This window comes from Oncorhynchus mykiss, chromosome 15, assembly GCF_057628025.1.
Source record: "Oncorhynchus mykiss isolate SJ-2025 chromosome 15, ASM5762802v1, whole genome shotgun sequence".
In the NCBI taxonomy this organism is placed as follows: domain Eukaryota; kingdom Metazoa; phylum Chordata; class Actinopteri; order Salmoniformes; family Salmonidae; genus Oncorhynchus; species Oncorhynchus mykiss.
In genome coordinates this window covers 28,116,890-28,137,322 of record NC_143036.1, presented here as the reverse complement: position 1 = coordinate 28,137,322, position 20,433 = coordinate 28,116,890, and the positions used below count along the sequence as shown (strand labels likewise).

At 46.3% G+C, this 20,433-nt stretch overlaps 1 protein-coding gene across 7 annotated transcripts in view; it reads right to left on the bottom strand.

Annotated features, from left to right (window-relative positions):
• asap1b (ArfGAP with SH3 domain, ankyrin repeat and PH domain 1b) overlaps positions 1–20,433 on the bottom strand; it is a 68,732-nt gene that overhangs the window by 11,456 nt on the left and 36,843 nt on the right. For all 7 annotated transcript variants that reach the window (XM_090199789.1, XM_090199788.1, XM_021562909.3 and 4 more), the window contains 16 exons: positions 19,881–19,966; positions 17,396–17,471; positions 17,137–17,223; positions 15,280–15,380; positions 15,093–15,162; positions 13,812–13,899; positions 13,424–13,472; positions 9,651–9,820; positions 7,314–7,447; positions 7,039–7,130; positions 6,493–6,679; positions 5,095–5,180; positions 3,754–3,869; positions 3,415–3,482; positions 2,735–2,842; positions 1,690–1,921 (listed from right to left, as the gene is read on the bottom strand). In XM_090199789.1, the coding sequence (XP_090055915.1) occupies positions 1,690–1,921; positions 2,735–2,842; positions 3,415–3,482; positions 3,754–3,869; positions 5,095–5,180; positions 6,493–6,679; positions 7,039–7,130; positions 7,314–7,447; positions 9,651–9,820; positions 13,424–13,472; positions 13,812–13,899; positions 15,093–15,162; positions 15,280–15,380; positions 17,137–17,223; positions 17,396–17,471; positions 19,881–19,966 (1,750 nt within the window). The remainder of the gene's footprint in view (positions 1–1,689; positions 1,922–2,734; positions 2,843–3,414; positions 3,483–3,753; positions 3,870–5,094; positions 5,181–6,492; positions 6,680–7,038; positions 7,131–7,313; positions 7,448–9,650; positions 9,821–13,423; positions 13,473–13,811; positions 13,900–15,092; positions 15,163–15,279; positions 15,381–17,136; positions 17,224–17,395; positions 17,472–19,880; positions 19,967–20,433) is intronic.

The following is a 20,433-nucleotide window of genomic DNA, read 5'->3' as shown; positions in this document are numbered from 1 at the left end:
GTTCTAAATCCTGTCTTCGGGAGGGATGTTTTGGTTCATTATAATTGTGCTGACCGTGCCGCTCGCCCCTTGGAGTCTGTTTGTACTGTCAGATAGTGTTGCTGATCAGGAAATGTCGCTGGCTGCGTCCCAAATGGCACCTTTTCCCCTATATAGTGTACTACTTCTGACCAGGGCACATAGCGAACTATTGCACTATGTAGGGAATTGGGTGCCATTTGGGACACAGCCATTTGGGACACAGCCCTGGATTTCCATAACGAAGTGTTAACATTATCAGCCTGGTGTATTATCTATCTTGCTTTATACAATGGGTGGGTCTAATCCTGAATGCTGATTGGTTAAAACCGCATTCCAGCCGGTATCTATTCCACAAGTTACCACAGGCTAAATCTATGACGTTAAAATGCCTATTTACTCTGTTCCATCAGACTGCGCAATCAACTGTCTCTTCAGCCCAGCCAAGCGATTTACATTTGCAACATTGTTTCAATGTTCAAATTCAATCTCCAACTGTCCCATAATAATGAATGTGTCGGGAGTCGGGATGAGACAGACAGGCAGGCAGCGTTTCTCAGCCAGTCGAAATCATGGATATATACAAAGAAATGTTAATTGAAAAAATGTCAAACGAAACTAAATGCAGCCAGTTTGCAGTCTTTCCAGCTTCAGTTTGAAGTGACTGTGTTAGCTCTGTTGTTGGCTAGCTCTGAACAACAGTGTCCTGACGAGAGAGCACATTTTCTATGCCAGGCGAAATCGCACCTCATTAGCTCATTGTTATGGATCTATCCACATAAATGTCACCAGTAAACAGCTTAAACAAATGGAAATGCAGCTACTTTACTGTTATTCTGGCTGTTATTCTGGCTGTTATTCTGGCTGTACTTTGTGAGGTGACTGTAAGTCAGCTAGCTAGCAACAAGGAATAAGAATGTTGCCAGCCAGCATGGCATGAACATTTAGAACGAACGACTGTGTCGCGTCTCTGGCAACCGAACCGATAGAGCGACCGACCAGTCGGCTTGGGTAGCAACCCTAGATTTGTGTCTAGGGCCTAACAACACCCATGCCAATATATCCTCCAAACACCGGCTTCTCGGGCATTATCACTTAAGTGTGTCTCTCCACTCTCTCTTACACTTCCTCATGCCTGCAGCCCTTAAGCCATCCTTTTTACTGGAGGTGCCTTCCTTGTGTAAGCAGTCTTTATAACAGCCGCTACCCGCCCTCTGATCGACTTATTGATACATTCCTCTCAAGGGTGTGTGTGTGTGTAAGGTTGAGAGAGAGAGGAAAATACTATCAGTAAATTGGTTAACTAGCATTATGATTACAATGTTTTGTAACAGAGAAAAACAGTCAACGTTATTACTGCGTTCTTCCTGAGTACCAGTGTTAGAGATAAAAGATCATGTAAATTCTCCATACATGTAAATTCTGGCCAACCAGACAACACTGCTATGTATCCTATGTACATTCCACAACTGGCCACATAATCTTTAGGCCATTTACATTTCAGGTAGAATTTTCCCTTAGATAGAGATCTAGGATCAGCTTCCCCCTCCCCAATCCTCACCTTAACCATTAGTGGGCAAAATACAAAATGGACCAAGATCAGTGTCTAGAGGCAAATTCATCCTACACTGATAAAAGTCTGGGCCCTGGCCAATCACAACCAGGTCTCACCTTTGCCCTGGTTCCTGGGGGGTAGAGGGGGGGCATCTGCCACGGGGGAAGAGGAAGTGAGGTCGGTGGAGGCGGAGTACATCTGGTTGGTGAAGGCGCTGTAAGACATGCGCTGCTGTTTGTCCCGGTGGCTGATGAAGCCCGGCAGAGACAGCTTGTCATGGGGAGACAGGCTGGACGAGTGGCAGAAACTCTGGGGCCGCGGGGAACGGTCCTTCTTTATGGGACTAGGCTGCAGACAGAGAGGGAGAGAGAGACAAGTGTCAACTTGGAAGAGGGTGAACTTAGGAACTTTGACTTTCATGTAGGCCTAGATCATGCATTGATGTCAATGCGAGATGGGTGCAAATACACTACATGACCAAAAGTATGTGGACACCTGCTCGTCGAACATCTCATTCCAAAATCATGGGCATTAATATGGAGTTGGTCCTCCCTTTGCTGCTATAACAGCCTCCACTCTTCTGAGAAGGCTTTCCACTAGATGTGGAAAGCCTTCCCAGAACATTGCTGCGGGGACTTGCTTCCATTCAGCCACAAGAGCATTAGTGAGGTCGGGCACTGATGTTGGGTGATTAGGCCTGGCTCGCAGTCGGCGTTCCAATTCATCCCAAAGATGTTTGATGCGGTTGAGATCAGGGCTCTCTGCAGGCCAGTCATGTTCTTCCACACCGATCTTGACAAAGCATTTCTGTATGGACCTCGCTTTGTGCACGAGGGCATTGTCATGCTGAAACAGGAAAGGGCCTTCCCCAAACTGTTGCCACAAAGTTGGAAGCGCTGGATCGTCTAGAATGTCATTTTATCATGTAGTGTTAACATTTCCCTTATATGGAACTAAGGGGCCAAGACCAAACCAAGGAAAACAGCCCCAGACCATTATTCCTCCTCCACCAAACTTGACAGTTGACACTATGCATTGCGGAGTAAGCGTTCTACTGGCATCCGCCAAACCACATACTTTTGTATATATATAGAGTATTTGCACATGGATTTCAAGTTGTGTGCTCTGTCCAGACGTGTGGACCTGCAGTCCCAGTCTGACCTTGTCATCGAGATCATCATCGCTCTCGTCCAGCTCCTCCAGCCTCAGGCTCCACTCATACTCCACGTGGACATGTGGGTAATACTTCCCCGCTGCAGCCTGCACCAGCTGAAACAAGGAAATACAGAGGACATACAAATGAACACACAGTGAACAGTGGTCCTGTGTGGCTCCGTTGGTAGTGCATGGCGCTTGCTACGCCCGGGCTGTGGGTTCGATTCCCACGGGGGACCAGTATGAACTCCCTGCTGTAAGTGTCCGAGCGTCTGTTAAATGACGTAAATGTAATTATAGCCCGTAAGTCAGTTGAAGGGAACTCTATCATAACCAACAATGAATACCTCCAACATTCATTTGATTGTTTGCCCTCCCCTTAAATTTGATGTTCAAAACATGACATAAGTTTTCTGTGTGCAAATAGTAACCGTACATCAGCAACAGCCTCCTCTCTGAAGTCACTAGAAGCCTGGGTAGGTCTTTGGCTGCGGCCATCTAGTGTCCAAAGATGTGCCTGTCAACAAGTCCCTTCGATCTATACTATCTACCGTGCTGCCACATCATCAGATGAGGCGTGGATGCTACTTCGACAAAGAACACGATTGCATCTCTAAGTACGGCTATCGATTCATGTCATCAACAGTCAAACATATGGTGGCTCGTGTTCACAGTGGGATACTTACTGCCTCCTCACACTGACTGTTCTTCATACGCCTGGCAATATCCAGCGCCGTCTCACCATTCTGATTGGCTAAAAGAACAGGCATGATATTGGTTACGCTAGATGCATACATTCCGTCCACGTATATATAAAACCAGTGGAGGCTGCCGAGGGGAGGACGGCTCATGATAATGGCTGGAACGGAGCGAATGGAATGGCATCAAACACATGGAAGCCATGTGCCAGTCCTCCCCCAACCTCCTGTGGTATAAAATACAATTCTGATTCGCCAAAAACAGAACAGGCATGTTAACATAACCAAGTCGGAATACATTTACATATGAGTGTGTGTGTTACTCACTGATGTCAGTGGCTGGTTTGCCCCTCAGCAGTAGTTTGAGGCATTCGTGTTTCTCGTACATGCAGCAGTAGTGCAGGGCAGTGTTTCCCCATTCTGTCTGCTTGTCCAGGTTCCCACTGTGACACACACACACACACACACACGCACGCACGCACGCACACGCACGCACACGCACGCACACGGTCATGTCACGGGTCACACCCCAGACGCCATTTTGCACAGAGGTAAAGTTGTCACACTGTCGTTCACGCTTTGATCATACATACTGCTTTAAGAGACAAACTGACCTTTAAAATACCTATTTGTCACTACGGCTCACAAAATATAAACAGAGTGCAAAACATTAGAAACACCTGCTCTTTCCATGACATACTGACCAGGTCATTAGGCCTTCCGACAATCGAGACATGGATTGTGTACGTGCGCCATTCAGAGGGTGAACGGGCAAGACACACGATTTAAGTGACTTTGAACGGGGTATGGTGGTAGGTGCCAGGTGCACTGGTTTAAGTGTGTTGAGAACTGCAGCGCTGCTGGGTTCTTCACGCTCAACTGTTTCACGAGTGTATCAAGAATGGTCCAGCACCCAAAGGACATCCAGCCAACTTGGCATAACTGTGGGGAGCATTGGAGTCAACATGGGCCAGCATCCCTGTGGAACGCTTTCGATACCTTGTAGAGTCCATGCCCCGTCGAATTGAGGCTGTTCTGAGTGCAAAAGGGGGTGCAACTCAATATTAGGAAGGTGTCCTTCACAGTCACACTAGCACGTTGACAGGTAAGTGTTTGGTCCCCGTTTCATCTCCTCCTATCTCTGAATTGAAAACAATTAGGCCAATTACCAAGTTTAAGCATGAAATCGTGAAGGTGGACCGATTAATTAATGAGGAGCCATTTCCCGGTAACAGTCTGCCCGGGGTGCAGCGAGGCAGGGAGCAAACAATTGAAAAGACTGATGAATAAATGAAGGCGGAGAACAAGTGTCTGCCTGACCCAGTTCTGTTCGCCTTGTGGGAATCTAAGCTGTGCTGAGCTCTACTCTGCTCATCTTCCTCTTGCAGCGGTGCAGCGATAGGAAGGGAACACTACTGCTTTCCATGAAGCTATTCCATTGAAATTCTCACATTTAACACCTCAATTTACATGACCAAACGGTGGAAATACTACTTATTTATAATATTCTGTTATGTTTCTTAGTATTTGGGCACAACAGCTTACGGGAAGTGTGTGCTTTCACTGCTTTTAAAATCCAATTTCACATTAGCCCAAAGCTATGGTAGCCTGTATGGGATAAAATGCTTATTTTCACTTTATTGACGGGGCCTTATTTGGTAATTTTACCTGTTTTGTACGAGGAAGTCCACAAGGTGTAGTGAGGTCTGGTCGGCGGTGCGCACAGAGTAGTGGAGCGCAGTCTCTCCGGCCTCCTGAAGGGGGCGATCACATACAGCAAAGACATGAGAGACTTTCGACATGGGGAGAACAGCAGGCAGCATCCATTCTACACTCTCTCTCGCTCAGCATTTAAAGAGGTTGCAGTCAACAAAATGGCTCCTAAAAATAGCACGTCTCCCCCTCAAGGGAAGACTGCGAGTGTGATGCGAACATTTCTATGACAGAGAGAGGTTTGGACGCACCGATGTCGGTAGAAGACACTGAAACGATAAGCCAGCTTCAGTCTACAGCCCTTCCTGCCCAATATGAACAAAGGTCACCGCCACCAGCACCTCATTGGCTGTGATTGAACTCACACTTGCCGAGATAATCAACCATCAAGTCGTTGAGATCTTCCTTGGTGGGTCTATCCTTCAGACAGCACACATGTCGTTGCGTCTCCTTGTGTCTCCTCTAATTGAAAATGACTGGTAGCTACGTCGCTGATTATCTCTGTGAGTCCCCAGTAGGGAGACTTATTTGGGAAGAGTGAGGACACAGTGACACACGCAATACCAATGACTATGAGTCAACCAGAGATGCAGGGTATCCGTTCAGGAAGAGGGAGAGGCTACTTTATCATGTATTCCTGTCACACCCTCACTGTCTGCGGCTCTGGTTACTGATATCTGCTGTCTGCTGGGGATCATTTTAGAATTCACTACTTTTGACCAGAGCCCTGGGATGCAGCCTCTCAGAGCAGATCCACTGACAGCCAGGGTTGTATTAGATATCAGTGAGTCAACCTGGGCTAGAAGCTCTGCCTGCTTTCAAACAGCGTCAGTGACTCATCCCTGGCCACTATTCCCTATGGACTACTTCTGAGAGCACACCGCAGTGCTACGTGGTTCAACGTTTAGTGGGCGGCAGTAGTGATAGCTTAACTGAGTCACTTTTCTCGTTTGGGCATTGTTGTCTTGTCCAACATTGCCCAGTAGTAAAAACTCTTGTTTTTCTCAGTGGACTGCTCATTACTTTGCCCATGTAGAGAACAGTCACCTTACAGACTCAGTGCAATTTAGTATTTCCCTATTAAACAGTACACTTCTGCTCATATTGTAAAACCAACCCCCCCATACCAGATCAGGGCCCATATTCATCAAAGCGTCAGAGTATAGATGCTGATTTAGGATCAGTTTAAACTTTTGGATCATAATGAATAAGATTACATGGACGGGGGGAGGGGGACGGGGACCTGATCCTAGATCAGCAATCCTATGAGACGCTTTAAGAATATGTGCCCTGTTCAGGTGAAATGAGATCGTAATACAGTCCAGGGTCTGTGACGTTAGAGGTCAGACTCACCTGTCCACCCTCGGGCAGTGGCTCCATTAGCTCCACCCCCTCAGCGTACACCTGGATGAGAGACAGCAGGTCCCTGGACTTGACCGCCTCACACAGCTCGATGGTCTTAGCTGCCGAGGAGGTACAGGTCTTCCGTGCAAACTTGTGGTCCACATACTTAGCATTGATGAACTCCTTCCTCACTGTCCTGTAGGAGGGAGAGAGACGCGGGGAAGAGGAGGAGAATAAGGAGACGGTTTTCGCAATGCTTGTGTGGATATTTTCTCCCATAGGGATCCTTTAATTCAGTTTCTAGCACGAACGGTTTCCTGACCAAGATGGATGGATTTTTTTTTAGCCATGTTGCTAAGATGCCAATGGCCATTCTAGTGTTCCAATTGATTTCTGTGTCTTTTCCCGCCAGACACATCTACCTGCATAAGCTCAAACATACTCCTGATTATGCTTCCAGTCATGTCAAGGGACAAGTGAAAGTGAGGTAACATTTCCACGGAGCTTCTAGTTTCGAAGAAGTTCATGTAGTCGTTGATGACTCTGAGTACTTACATGTCACTTGAAGGTGTGGGTTTGGGTGAGGGACCAGGAAGGTTCTCCTCCATTATTTCATTGAAACTACTGTTCCCTACGTTCTTAGCCAGCTGTGAAGGGAAAAAAAATCAAGTCACTTGTGAATGTCAAGATGCTCGTTAGAAGCACTTTGCTCGAATTGCCGTAATCACAATCACGTTGTAATCCAGATGTATTTATTTCTATCCTGTTTCTGAATCTATTTTGTATGTTGATCTACTGTGTATACCAAATGTATTTCTTTTTTCACTCACCAAGAGTTCAGAGGTGCCTAGCTTATCTAGCTCCATGGATTGGATGCGTGAGATGTGAACTCCCATCTCCCGGTGGATTCCAGAGCACTCGATGCAGGTCAGGATGCCCAGGTTAGTGGACAGCCATTTTGGATCTAAGGGCACAGACAACATGACAATGTACTCAAGTTAGAGAGCAGCCATTTTGTGGAGCACAGGCTTGTGGATAAGCGTCTTGGCTACACAACCACAAAAATATGGCTGGAATTTACAGTTTAGTGCACAGCTGTTTTGGCTCCAAAAAGAACATAGATGTTTTTTCAAAGTACTAACACAAATATACAATTTACAGTGTAAATCCAGAACGATAATGCTGAACACAAGGGGGTTTCATTTTTGATCTGAACACTTGCATGTAGCCCCAAACAAAAGAAAACGGACTGATGCGGGGAGGGACAAACTGAACGTATAAAACAATTTTGTTTTCGTTTTCCGTTGCAAAACGTTTTGCTATGGTGTGCACAAATGAATATAACCCAGGTCCACCATCACCATCAAATGTGAGCAGCGGCAATGCACAGCACATACCACTAGAGGGCCTCGGCAGCCTCAGACCCACCAACCATACCGACTGGACTACCAGAGCTCAGCAACTAGAAAACATTGCATCATTCTGTGTCAAGCAGAACGCCTGTACATGCTCTGACAGCAGAGCCATGTGGTGGAGGGCTAGAGAGGCTTTGGGCTCTTCCCAGTAAACCGCTACAGTGACTGACACCACAGCCAAGCATGAGTGATGCAACTTAAGGAGGCTTAAACCCAAGCCTAAGAGCCCTACGCAGCTATGCAGATGTAAACACACTATTTTTACAGATGGCTGAGTGCTGTTAGCTGTTAGGCTAACTAGCGTGTCCGGATTTGACAGGTCTGTGCCGGACGGACTCAGGCGGGTGGAATGGTTTCAGAATCGGCCAAACACCAATGAGTCACATGCAGGATGGCAAAAGATGACCGAAGAGATGACAGGAAGCACAGGGTGGGGCGAGAGCTCTAGAGCTGCAAAAAAACATTTGACACTAATACTCCTCTAGAGAGCTGTATTTCAGGCAGGATGGGCCGCAGGAGCAACCTAAATAACCCTGCAGTACACTAGCGCATTATCAACGCATTATCAAATAAGCTCACACCATAGAGGGGAAATCAGCAAAACTCTGCCTGTGTGTGTATGAATTATGTAATGTAGTGATGTAACGATGTTGTCGCAACAAACGCAGGATTTTTCTTCTTCGCTAGTGGCCTGCACTCTCCTCAGTGGGATCTGTGTGTTTATGCTGACAGTGTGTGTGTGTATTGGGGGGAGTCAGAGGGCCAGGGTGTCTCTGCTTGGGGAGTGCTGAGCCTCTGTTTTTACAGCAGGGGAGGATCAAGTCGGAGGGCCAGGGGCCAGAAAGGACCAGCACCACTGTTCTATCCTGAATACAGAAAAGGCTCCTGGTGCTGCTTTGCTGCTTGTTTGGTTAAGGGTGACTTTGCAGGAGAGCTGCATAGCATATGCCTAACTACTGAGGGAGATAGGGAGCAGCCATGACAGTGCAGAAGAGTGGATCGATGTTGGGCTGAGCAGGGACTTCTGAGGGACAACCTTGAAGATGGTTGAGGATGTGTGAGTTCTATGGTGATGTGTGAGTTCTACAGGAATGTGTGAGTTCTACATGGATGTGTGAGTTCTACATGGATGTGTGAGTTCTATAGGGATGTGTGAGTTCTACATGGATGTGTGAGTTCTACATGGATGTGTGAGTTCTATAGGGATGTGTGAGTTCTACATGGATGTGTGAGTTCTACATGGATGTGTGAGTTCTACATGGATGTGTGAGTTCTACATGGATGTGTGAGTTATACATGGATGTGTGAGTTATACAGGGATGTGTGAGTTCTACAGGGATGTGTGAGTTCTACAGGGGTGTGTGAGTTCTACAGGGATGTGTGAGTTCTACAGGGGTGTGTGAGTTCTACATGGATGTGTGAGTTCTACATGGATGTGTGAGTTCTACATGGATTTGTGACTTCTACAGGAATGTGTGAGTTCTACATGGATGTGTGAGTTCTACAGGAATGTGTGAGTTCTACAGGGATGTGTGAGTTCTACAGGGATGTGTGAGTTCTACAGGGGTTTGTGAGTTCTACCGGGAGGTGTGTGTTCAAGGGCGAGATAAAATGCCGCAGCAAAGGTGCCGTTGTCTTCTGTAGTGGTATAGTGGAGAATCTACAATGTGAGAACCCCTTGGAAAACCACAGCGGTTGTGCATGTCCCAGGACCAAACACACGGGCACCCATAGATGTCGTACTATACGTACCTGCAGCGCCACAGTCACAGCAGACTTCATTGCCAGGCATGCGCAGCACCTCCTCTATGATGGCTTTGGTCAGGTCCTCCAGGCCATCCTCTCCTCCTACTCCGTCCTCTTCTCCGCGGAACGCCATGTTCAGAGCTTCCTCCTTACTGTTGGATAGCACAGAGATCCAGCTACACGCGGCACAGAGAAAGGAAAGAGCAGAGAGAACAAGTTATTACAAAAGCACGGGGGTTTTCAACACGTACAAGCACTGAGTTACATAGGTAGAGGCTTTTAGAGGAGAGGACCACAGTGGAAAGAAGTCCTTGACCATTTCCCGATGTGTTTCTGCTGCCTTTTGATGTATTTTGAACGGTCAAATCAAATCAAATCAGATGGGACCACTCCAACTCCATCTGATGCTATCTATATCTACACTCTGTGTATTATTAGAAACTGGGTGCTTTGAGCCCTGAATGCTGATTGGCCGAAACATGTATTTTAACAGCTCTAATTACGTTGGTAACCAGTTTATAATAGCAATAAGGCACCTCGGGGGTTTGTGAAATGTGGCCAATGTACCATGGCTAACGGCTCTGTCCAGGCACTCCGCGTTGCGTCGTGTATAAGAACAGCATTTAGCTGTGGTATATTGGCCCTATACCACACCCTGTTGGGCCTTATTGCTTAAATATAACTGTATACTGCCTTACATCTTGACAGCTACTTTGCATTCAACCTACATAGGACCTACATTTGCCTACAGTGTCAACCACATACTGTAGTGTACAATACACAACCCTATCCAACCAGCCACAGCCCCAGATACCCTCTCATGACATTCAAACCAACACATCTGAACAATCGCCACGCACACACACAGAAATTGGCAGGAAGTAACTGCCAATCAAACATGAGTCGGCGGCTGCTGTTGTTCAGCACAGAACAGTACATCACAACTCACTCTGCCATTAGACTGGTAGTTAGACTAGACTGTGTCCCAAATGGCACCATATTCCCTATATGGGCCCTGGACAAAAGTAGTGCACTACATAGGGAATAAGGTGCCATTTGGACAATGCATCGGAGTCAGGCTCAATGGGACTGACGTCAGTCCTGCTGTCCCCGTCACCCATCTACAGGACACAGCACAGGACACAGCACATGACACAGGACAGGACACAGCAGAGGACTCAGCAGAGGACACAGTACAGGACACAGGACATAGTACATGACACAGGACAGGACACAGCAGAGGACTCAGCAGAGGACACAGTACAGGACACAGGACATACATGACACAGCACAGGACACAGCACATTACACAGGACAGGACATAGTACATGACACAGGACAGGACACAGCAGAGGACTCAGCAGAGGACACAGTACAGGACACAGGACAGGACATAGTACATGACACAGGACAGGACACAGCAGAGGACTCAGCAGAGGACACAGGACATAGTACATGACACAGCACAGGACACAGCACATAACACAGGACAGGACATAGTACATGACATAGTACATGACACAGGACAGGACACAGCAGAGGACACAGCAGAGGACACAGTACAGGACATAGTACATGACACAGGACAGGACACAGCAGAGGACACAGCAGAGGACACTGTACAGGACACAGCAGAGGACATAGTACAGGACACAGCAGAGGTCACAGCACATGACACAGGATAGGACACAGCAGAGGACACAGCACAGTTGTGTGCGGGTGAACGAGTGAAAAATAAGAAATTAGACAACGTTATGCAGAGATGTGGGTGTTCTTGTGTCTTTAAGGGTGAACGTGTTTACTTGCGATGCACAAGACATGGGTGGGCGAGCATGTGATTGCGTAATGCTGAGATATTGTCAAGTGATAAGTGTTTTAATCCAAACACTCGCATGAAGCGACTTCATCACTGTATGGTTTGCCTCAGCTGGAAGTGCGTGACAGCATAGAGCTGAGAGTGTGGAGTCAGCATTTGTATGTATGTGTGTGTGTGTGCGGGTGTGTGCATGAGTGTGTGAGTGTGTGTGTGTGTGTGTTCCCTAGTTACAGATACTTAATGAACTTACTGATATTTTGAATTGCAGCTGAGTTGTGGTTATGTCCCAAAATGGCACCCTATTCCCTATGAAATGCACTACTTTTGACCAGAACCCTATGACCCCTGGTGAAAAGTACACTTAGAAAAAAAGGTGTTGAGTAGAACCATACAGGGTTCTTCGGTTTGTACCCTTTTTGGTGCAGAGGGTTCTATCTAAAACCCTGTATGTAGAGTTCTTCAAATAACCCCCTGTAAATGGTTCTACCTAGAACCCTCTATGAAGGGTTCTGCCTAGAAGGGTTCTGCCTCTATGAAGGGTTCTACCAAGAACCATTTTATCATCTAAAGTTTCTTCCTATATTCATCTGTGAAGGGTTCTACAGAGAACCCTTTTATCCTTGGAAGGTTCTTCCTAGAACCCTCTATGAATGGTTCCACCAGCCTTTTTAGCGTTTAAAATGTTATTATTTATTACAATGCATTCCATATTTCATAAGGCCTTTCTTCGAGGGCCTAATTATAGCCCAACACAGTGGTGGCATGCATATTCTGGTTCACAAGCCACATCAGGCCTGCAAGTCACATTATGCTGGCTTGCAAAGTGATGTGTAATTCTATTGGAATACAGCCAGAGTTAAGATATCCAACAAGTGGAATTGTTAATCACCTACAACCTGAATTCAGAATGACTGTCAGGGTATGGAAGACTGCATATTGAGACTACCTCAATCATCTAAACTGGAACAACCATATCAGTAACGGGTGAAATAAATCAAATTTCTTACAGATGGGATTAGTTTAAAAAACGGTATGTTATTTATCTTTGTGTAACATAAAATTAATCAACCAAGCAATGTACATGCAAAAACCACAGATATTACAGTAAAACAAACAATTACGTAAGTCAATAGAGCATGATGGGAAATATTATGTATGGTTCTATGCAGAATCCTTCTTGCATTCCAAAGAATCCTTCTTGCCTTCCAAATATTCTAAATATTCTAAAAAAACGTTTTTGCTGACGTGCTAATTGAGCGAATGTCAGTGACTGACATAACAATTGAAAAACTGCTGATGCACAACCACATTTTCGAAATTGCACCTTGTGTGTTCTACAATTATAACAAAAAAGAAATACATATCTGGAAATGTATCAGCGTGCCGACGCCAGTTGCCCATCCCAGGGTTACAGTGACCTGAATAACAACCACAGATCCCACAGATACATGAAGATACCCTTACCGCTGCTAGCACTTAGCAGTCCTCTCTCTCTCTCAGGGATAAAAAAAAAAATCCCTCATTGTCAATGGACCATGGACACTAGACAAAACCTCTAAACCTTTTCCGTTAAAGAAAACAGTGTGTTTCTTTGTTAAACCTCACCGATCTCGTCTTTCACACTCACACATTAACAGTGCAAGGTTCATCGCTTCAGCATGCATTACTATAGAGCTGGCACGGTAATTGTATAAACCCACCCCCCATAGCAAACACGTCTTCGGTTACCTAGGCAATACCCCCCAGCAGCAGCACGTGCAGTCAGGTGCGGAGACGAGGAGAAAATGTGCGTTTTTGCTATTAATGTGATTATAACGGTGACCGAGTCACGTGGCTGACAAATAACCGTAACCCCAAATTCCATCACAGTCTTAACATACTATGTACCTGCCTTTGGAGTTGGATACTAATACGAGGTGGATGTCTACAATGTGGGGGGGGGGGACTGTCACGGTACACTTACATGACAAACTCCTGTTCATCCTCAGCCTGGAAGTGATAGGTCCGGTTATCTGTTGGCAGAGAGAAGATGAGACGGGAACGTGATCTCTCGGACCCAGCAGACACTGTGTAATCACGTGACGTGACATAGCCCTGTGGAGATGCACGGCGGAGTAATTCACAAGCACAGCGTGTTTCAGGCGTTGTCATGGCACCATTCAAACAGGACGCCAGGAAAATGGAGCGTGTGAAAGAGCTTACTGGCGACCCGTGGCACAAAAGTGTCTATTCTACGCTTCCTGTTTCTGAATTCCTACAGAAGGTAATATAAGGCCCCCATTTCTCACAGCCCACCTCACGCCCATGGTAACTACTGTGTTGGTGTGGGGGTTACAGGAAGAGGTACTTACGGGAAATGAGATCGAAGCACTTCCTGTCCTCAGCACAGGGCTTGACCTGGCAGGTGAGCAGGTTGAGTTTCACAGGCTGCCTGTTGGACTGCACGAACACACAGAGACAGACGACTTAGCTATTTGACAGAAATTCAGGAAAAGGAATCTGTCCATCACCCAGTATTGGTGCTATGAAACTAACGCTACAAGCCTATCTGACTCTGGATGGTCCCGTGTGGCTCAGTTGGCAGAGCACGGCACTTGCAACGCCATAGTTGTGGGATCGATTCCCATGGGGGACCAGTACAAACAAACATAAAAATGTTTGCACTCACTGCTCTGGATCATAGTGTCTGGAAAATGACAGGTTGGTAAAGGAATAGGTCAACTCATCTGCTGATGTTAGGCATTGTGGGTAATGTCCTTTTGTTTCGACTGAATAAAGAAATCCGTTTCGACACCTTGTAGAGCCCCATGTGATTTGAGACACAGCCTGACCACTAGACTTAACAGTGTATGCAGCTAGCCTAGGGAGAATCCCAGGTATTCCCTCAGTACTGTGTCTGTGGTCCAGGCATCGCCACTTTGGCTTGGCTTCAGTTACGATACCCACTGTAATATTATGATAACAGCAGTGTGATCAGCTGGCACGTGTGTAGACTGGGCACTGCATTGTGACTGTGCCCGGGCATGTGGGCAGTGGGGATGGTGGGGGGGATGTTAACAAAACGTCAACGGACTGTGATGAGCCCTGTGGTGAGGCTTGCCAGGCTGGCACAGGGGCTGATGGGTAATATACATGGAGAAGGAGCGGCAACAAGCCGTCAGACAAAGAACAGGGGACAAGTACATTTGCGCGTTTCCTTGAAAGGATGGTGGAAGTATGGGTGGAAATGAGGAATCGATTAGTGACATTCGGGGGAGTTCACCGCAATGTAGAGCTGCAATAATAAAAACAGGGGCCAGCTAGATTGTGTGTGTGTGTGTGTGTGTGTGTGTGTGCTCTCTCACACATCCTTGTGTGCATGTGTGTCTGTCTATCTAGCAGCACAGTATCCACAGACCCCGAGAAGAGTAGAGCCAGCACCACACTCAGTGATGAGTCACCACAGCAACAGGAGAGGGAGGGGGCTAAGGGGTTGCCTTGGCAACCCACCCATGTCGATTCCTCTCTGCCAACTGCTAGATTGATAGTGGCCTACACAGCTTCCTTCCTACTGGATGTTGCCTTTGATCTAGCCTCGACAGGAGTGTGTAAGGGTGCTCAAGTTGTGTGTGTGTGTGTGTTTTGCCACTCACCGTAGCATGAGCGATGGTGAGCATGCCACCCTTCACTGAACACTTCCTCCTCTGCCACACCTTCCTCAGCCTGCAGGAAGACAACACCAAGTCACAACGAAGGATCCGAAAAGGGCTCTTCATGTCTGTGTATGTTCAGTGCTGTTCAGTGTCTGTGTGTGTGTGTGTGTGTGTGTGTGTGACCTACCCATCACTCTTCTTCATCAGGTAGCCTTTCTTCTCACAGCCAAACTCTTTGTTGCCCTGCAGCTGGTGCATACTATAGCCACCCTGCTTACTCTGGGAGTCCTGCAGTAACACACACAGTGTTTAGACACAGAAAACACAGCAACTCACCACACATAACCAACCAAATATGCCTCTTACAGAGAGTGCAGGCCAGGGTCGTGTGTGTGTGTGTGTGTGTGTGTGTGTGTGTGTGTGTGTGTGTGTGTGTGTGTGTGTGTGTGTGTGTGTGTGTGTCTGACCCACATGGCCGTTATTATTTCTTGGGTCACATTTGATGTTCAAAGGATCATGGTGTGCGTCCCAAATGGCGCCCAACTCTCCATTTAGTGCGCTACTTTTCCACTTTTTCCGGTCAAAAGAAGGGCACTACATAGAGAATAGGGAGCCACTTGGGAGGCACACATGTTCCAACACACTATCAGATGAAAAACACAGCAGGTTTCTAATGGAGAGACACAGTGGAGGGCATGCTCTTCAAAATCTGTCAGAAGCATGCTAGCACTTACTCTTCTAGACTTGAGTCCAGACGAGCAGCGAGTAGAGGGGAATAGAGAGAGAGAGAGAGTGTGAAAGAAGCCGCCGAGGTGTAGTTGTGAGTGAGAGAGCGCCTGCCCTCATTGAGTGTAGGTGTTAGTGTGGTACGGTATGATGAGTGAGTGAGTGATTGCGTGAGTGACAACATTTGTGTCTGGGCGTTATAAACCAGAGGATGTTCAGTGTGGATCGTCGGCTCCGTCCCAATTGGCACCCTGTTCCCTATATAGTGCACCACTTTCACCCATGGGGCTCGGGGCTCTGGTCAAAATGAGTGCTCTATGTAAGGAATAGGGTGCCATTTTTGGGACACATACAGATAGTTGTAGCTGTGTTGACACGGCGGGCCAGTCCCTCTCACTTAGGCTCTGCTCACTATTATACAGTAGCAACATGCAAAACACAGCGAGCAGCTAGCATTGAGTGTGAGACTGAGTGATAAACCTAATTGATGTGTTTGGCAGTTGTGACCTGTGAGTGCTTAGAATGAGGTTAGGGTAGGTTAGTTAAAGGGCTAATGAAGCCTCATTTTTTTAAAATCTCAATATCAAACCTTTTGGGGTAACAGTTAAGTACCTAACTGTGATTGTTTTCAATTAAAATGGTCAAAAATAAACTAAAATAGCTTCTTAGCAAACAGCAATTTCTCAAACAAGAATGTTGCTAGGACTGTCTGGGAGTGGTCTGAGTGGTGAGTGGAAAACTAAAAACTAGCCGTTATTGGCAGAGAGGTTTGAAACACTCTTTCTTATTGGACTATTAACTCATTTACTGCCTGGTGATGTCACCAGGCAGGCCAAAACTCAATCCCACCAAAACAGGCAGTCTTTTCAAACAGCTTTCACACTAAAAGGGCATTATCATAATTTTCACAATTTCAAAGTATTATTCTGAGCTCATAATGTGGAAATATATATAAAACACAGGAAAATCCCATTTTTGACTACACTGGACTTTTAAGACAGTAAGTTGCTCTCCACTAAGCAGCCAGTGAGGCACAACACTGGTTACCAGCCAAGGCCTACTAAACACTGGCTACCAGCATGGTACAGCACTGGGTACTCACTCTGCACTACAGGAGACTAGCTAGTAGCTACACCCTCTAAGGGTGAAAGGTTAGGGTTGAGGACTGAGGAGTCTACTGCTGCGGTCTCATTTTCCACCAAACATTGATTTTGCTGCACACATGGCTGGAGGGAGTTTCCACTATTTTCCCTAATTGTCAACTCTGGCTTGGGCCCACTTGGCCCAGTTAGGACCAGATTGTTCAGGTTCTGCCTACCTCCTTCTGGTCCAGCTGAAGGGATGACTTGATCAAGTCTCTGAGAGCCGTCAGCTGTTTCTTCTCCTCGTCCTGGGTCTGCTTTATCTGAGAAGGACATACACCGGGTGAGATAAGACAAAACAAACAGACACACACACACACACTCAATCAATCGCTCACTCGCTCAATCACTCACTCACTGAATCAGTCTAGATAACATGTCAGGCTGCAGAGTAGCAGTAATCAGATGGAGAGAAGCCTGTGGGTGGGTATTTACATTGTAGAGGTCAGCAGCCAGCTTCTCAATGTACTGCTTCAGCTTATCCGCCGTCTTCAAGCCATCTTGGAAGAAGCTGCAAGAGATTACAGGGCGGATATTAGAATTCCACTGAGGTTTTCACTTTAATTCCAACGAAAGTGAGACGAAGGGCAGTCATTTGGTGGAGCGTAGCATCTTTCACATCATTTCAAAATGTCAAGTGTCCAAGACTTATTCGGCCATTAGAAAGGTCAAAATGAATAGAGGGGTGACTGAGAATGAGACTGATGCAGTTGGATATGTATAATGTATAGCACTGCTTGGCTCCTCTGGCTTTTGGCATAGAGATCTCTCTCTCTCCTGTCTCTCTCTGGCTGTGTCCAGAGTGGAATGCTAAGCACCTCCTGTCATCCATTATGGATCTGCCAGTGCCAGTGGCATCTACCTGAATGCAGCATCCGCTCGTCTCCACTAACAACCCTTCTATCCCCCTCTCTCTCTCTCTCTCCACCCCCCCTCTCTCCCCTACCCTCCAGGGATACATCACCTCCCTCGGCCCACTCATCCTACTGAAACTCAGTTTTCTACTGAAAGGTTCTTTTCCCATCGCTCTATAAGGCATGTCTCTACACTGTGATAGTCATAGTTTTGGGTTGGGTAGACAACCAGAAAACTGCATTGTTTTGTTTCCTCAATGTTATGACACAACCACCTAGCAGCATTGAGGCTGTCAGGCCTGTCGATGACACAGCGTTGGGCTCAGTCCCTGGCACAGGGGGCACCCATTATTTACCCACAAACCCCCACGGCTGTCACGTCGCATCGTCATGAAGGGTCATGCATATTTATGAGAGCTAAATATTACTCCCTACCCAAGACCGGTAAATCATGCATCACCCCATTCAAGAGAGCGGGATGGAGGGGGGTTGAGAGGGAGAGAGATGAAAAGAGAGGGAGAGAAAAAGAAAGAAAGAGGGAAAGAGAGAGAGCAAAGAGCAATCACAGAGAGAATAATATACAATGCCTTTGGAAAGTATTCAAACCTCTTGAGTTTTCCCACATTTTGCTCCGTTACAGGCTTATTCTAAAATGGATTAAATACCCCATAACGAGAAAATTAAAAAATGTTTTTAGAAATGTTTGCAAATTTATTTTTAAATTAAAAAACAGAAATACCTTATTTACATGTATTCAGACCCTTTGCTATGAGACTCGAAATTGAGCTCAGGTACATCCTGTTTCCATTGATCATCCTTGTGTTAGATTCAATTGATTGGACATGGTTTGGAAAGGCACACACCTGTCTATATAAGGTCCCACAGTTGACAGTGCATGTCAGAGCAAAAACAAAGCCATGAGGTCGAAGGAATTGTCAGTAGAGCTCCGATAAAGGATTGTGTCGAGGCACAGATCTGGGGAAGGGCACCAAAACATTTCTGCAGCATTGAAGGTCCCCAAGGACACAGTGGCCTCCATCATTCTTAAATGGAAGAAGTTTGGAACCACCAAGACTCTTCCTAGAGCTGGCCGCCCGGCCAAACAGAGCAATCGGGGGAGAAATGCCTTGGTCGGGGAGGTGACCAAGAACCTGATGGTCACTCTGACAGAGCTTCAGAGTTCCTCTGTGGCGATGGGAGAACCTTCCAGAAGGGCAACCATCTCTGCAGAACTCCACCAATCAGGCCTTTATGGTAGAGTGGCCAGACGGAAGCCACTCCTCAGTAAAATGCACATGACAGCCCGCTTGGAGTTTTCTAAAAGGCACCTAAAGACTCTCAGACCATGAGAAACAAGATTCTCTGGACCTCAGACTGGGGAGAAGGTTCACCTTCCAATAAGACAACGACCCTAAGCACACAGCGAAGATAACGCAGGAGTGGCTTCGGAAAAGGTCTCTGAATGTCCTTGAGTGGCCCAGCCAGAGCCCGGACTTGAACCCGATTGAACATCTCTGAAGAGACTTGAAAATAGCTGTGCAGCAACGCTTCCCATCCAACCTGACAGACCTTGAGAGGACCTTGAGAAGAATGGAAGAAACTCCCCAAATACAGGTGTGCCAAGCTTGTAGCGTCATACCCAAGAAGACTCGAGGCTGTTATCACTGCCAAAGGTTCTTCAACAAAGTACTGAGTAAAGGGTCTGAATACTTATGTAAATGTAATATTTCAGTGTTTTATTGTTTTACATTTGCAAACATTTCTAAAAAACTGTTTTTGCTTTGTCATTATAGGGTATTGTGTGTAGGTTGATGAGGGTGAAAAAAACTATTTAATCCATTTTAGAATAAGGCTGTAACGTAACAAAATTTGAAAAAAGTCAAGGGGTCTGAATACTTTCTGAATGCACTGTAGCGCTAATCTTGAGAGTATACAGTGACATAATTCCCTTAGAAATTACGTGTTCGCCACCAATCAGACACATCTCAGTAGACATGATCCACGCGTGTTTGGGGGACTCTTACACTATGGTAAATGAGGGAGATAATGCGGCACTGTTTACTTACTTGCATTGTGCGTGGTAATACTTGATGAGGTTCTGGAGAAGGTCCACTCCCTTCTTGGTCTTGATCTCGTTGACTTTGATCAGGTACTGTAGAGAAAACAAGTGGTGGCCTGTGAAAACTGACATCAAATAGAACGCTCTGTTACATGATTTTGGAAATGCAATTCGGAGTATTGCCATGCTTATACGTAGTGGTGATACATTAAACCAGGGGTGGACAATCACTAAAGGCTGAGCGGGGGGCAAGGCTTTTGTTCGAGCAAAGCAGAAACACGTGACTTTACTAATCAAGGTCTTATTTGAAACCTATCATTTATTTGAAGGCTATCATTTACGAACCAGTAAATCGTCATGTTACTGCTAGGCCGGAACAAAAGTCTGCACCCAACCACACCAACCCTCAGCTGGAAAAATTGTCCGGCCCTGCATTAAACCACCATAAAACTAAATGTTTGTTTGTGTAAAATATGTCTTCTGAACACTTATAATAATCCTATCAGAATGCCCATACGATGGAGGTTATGAGCCTCTGATCCACGATTTCAACACAGCAT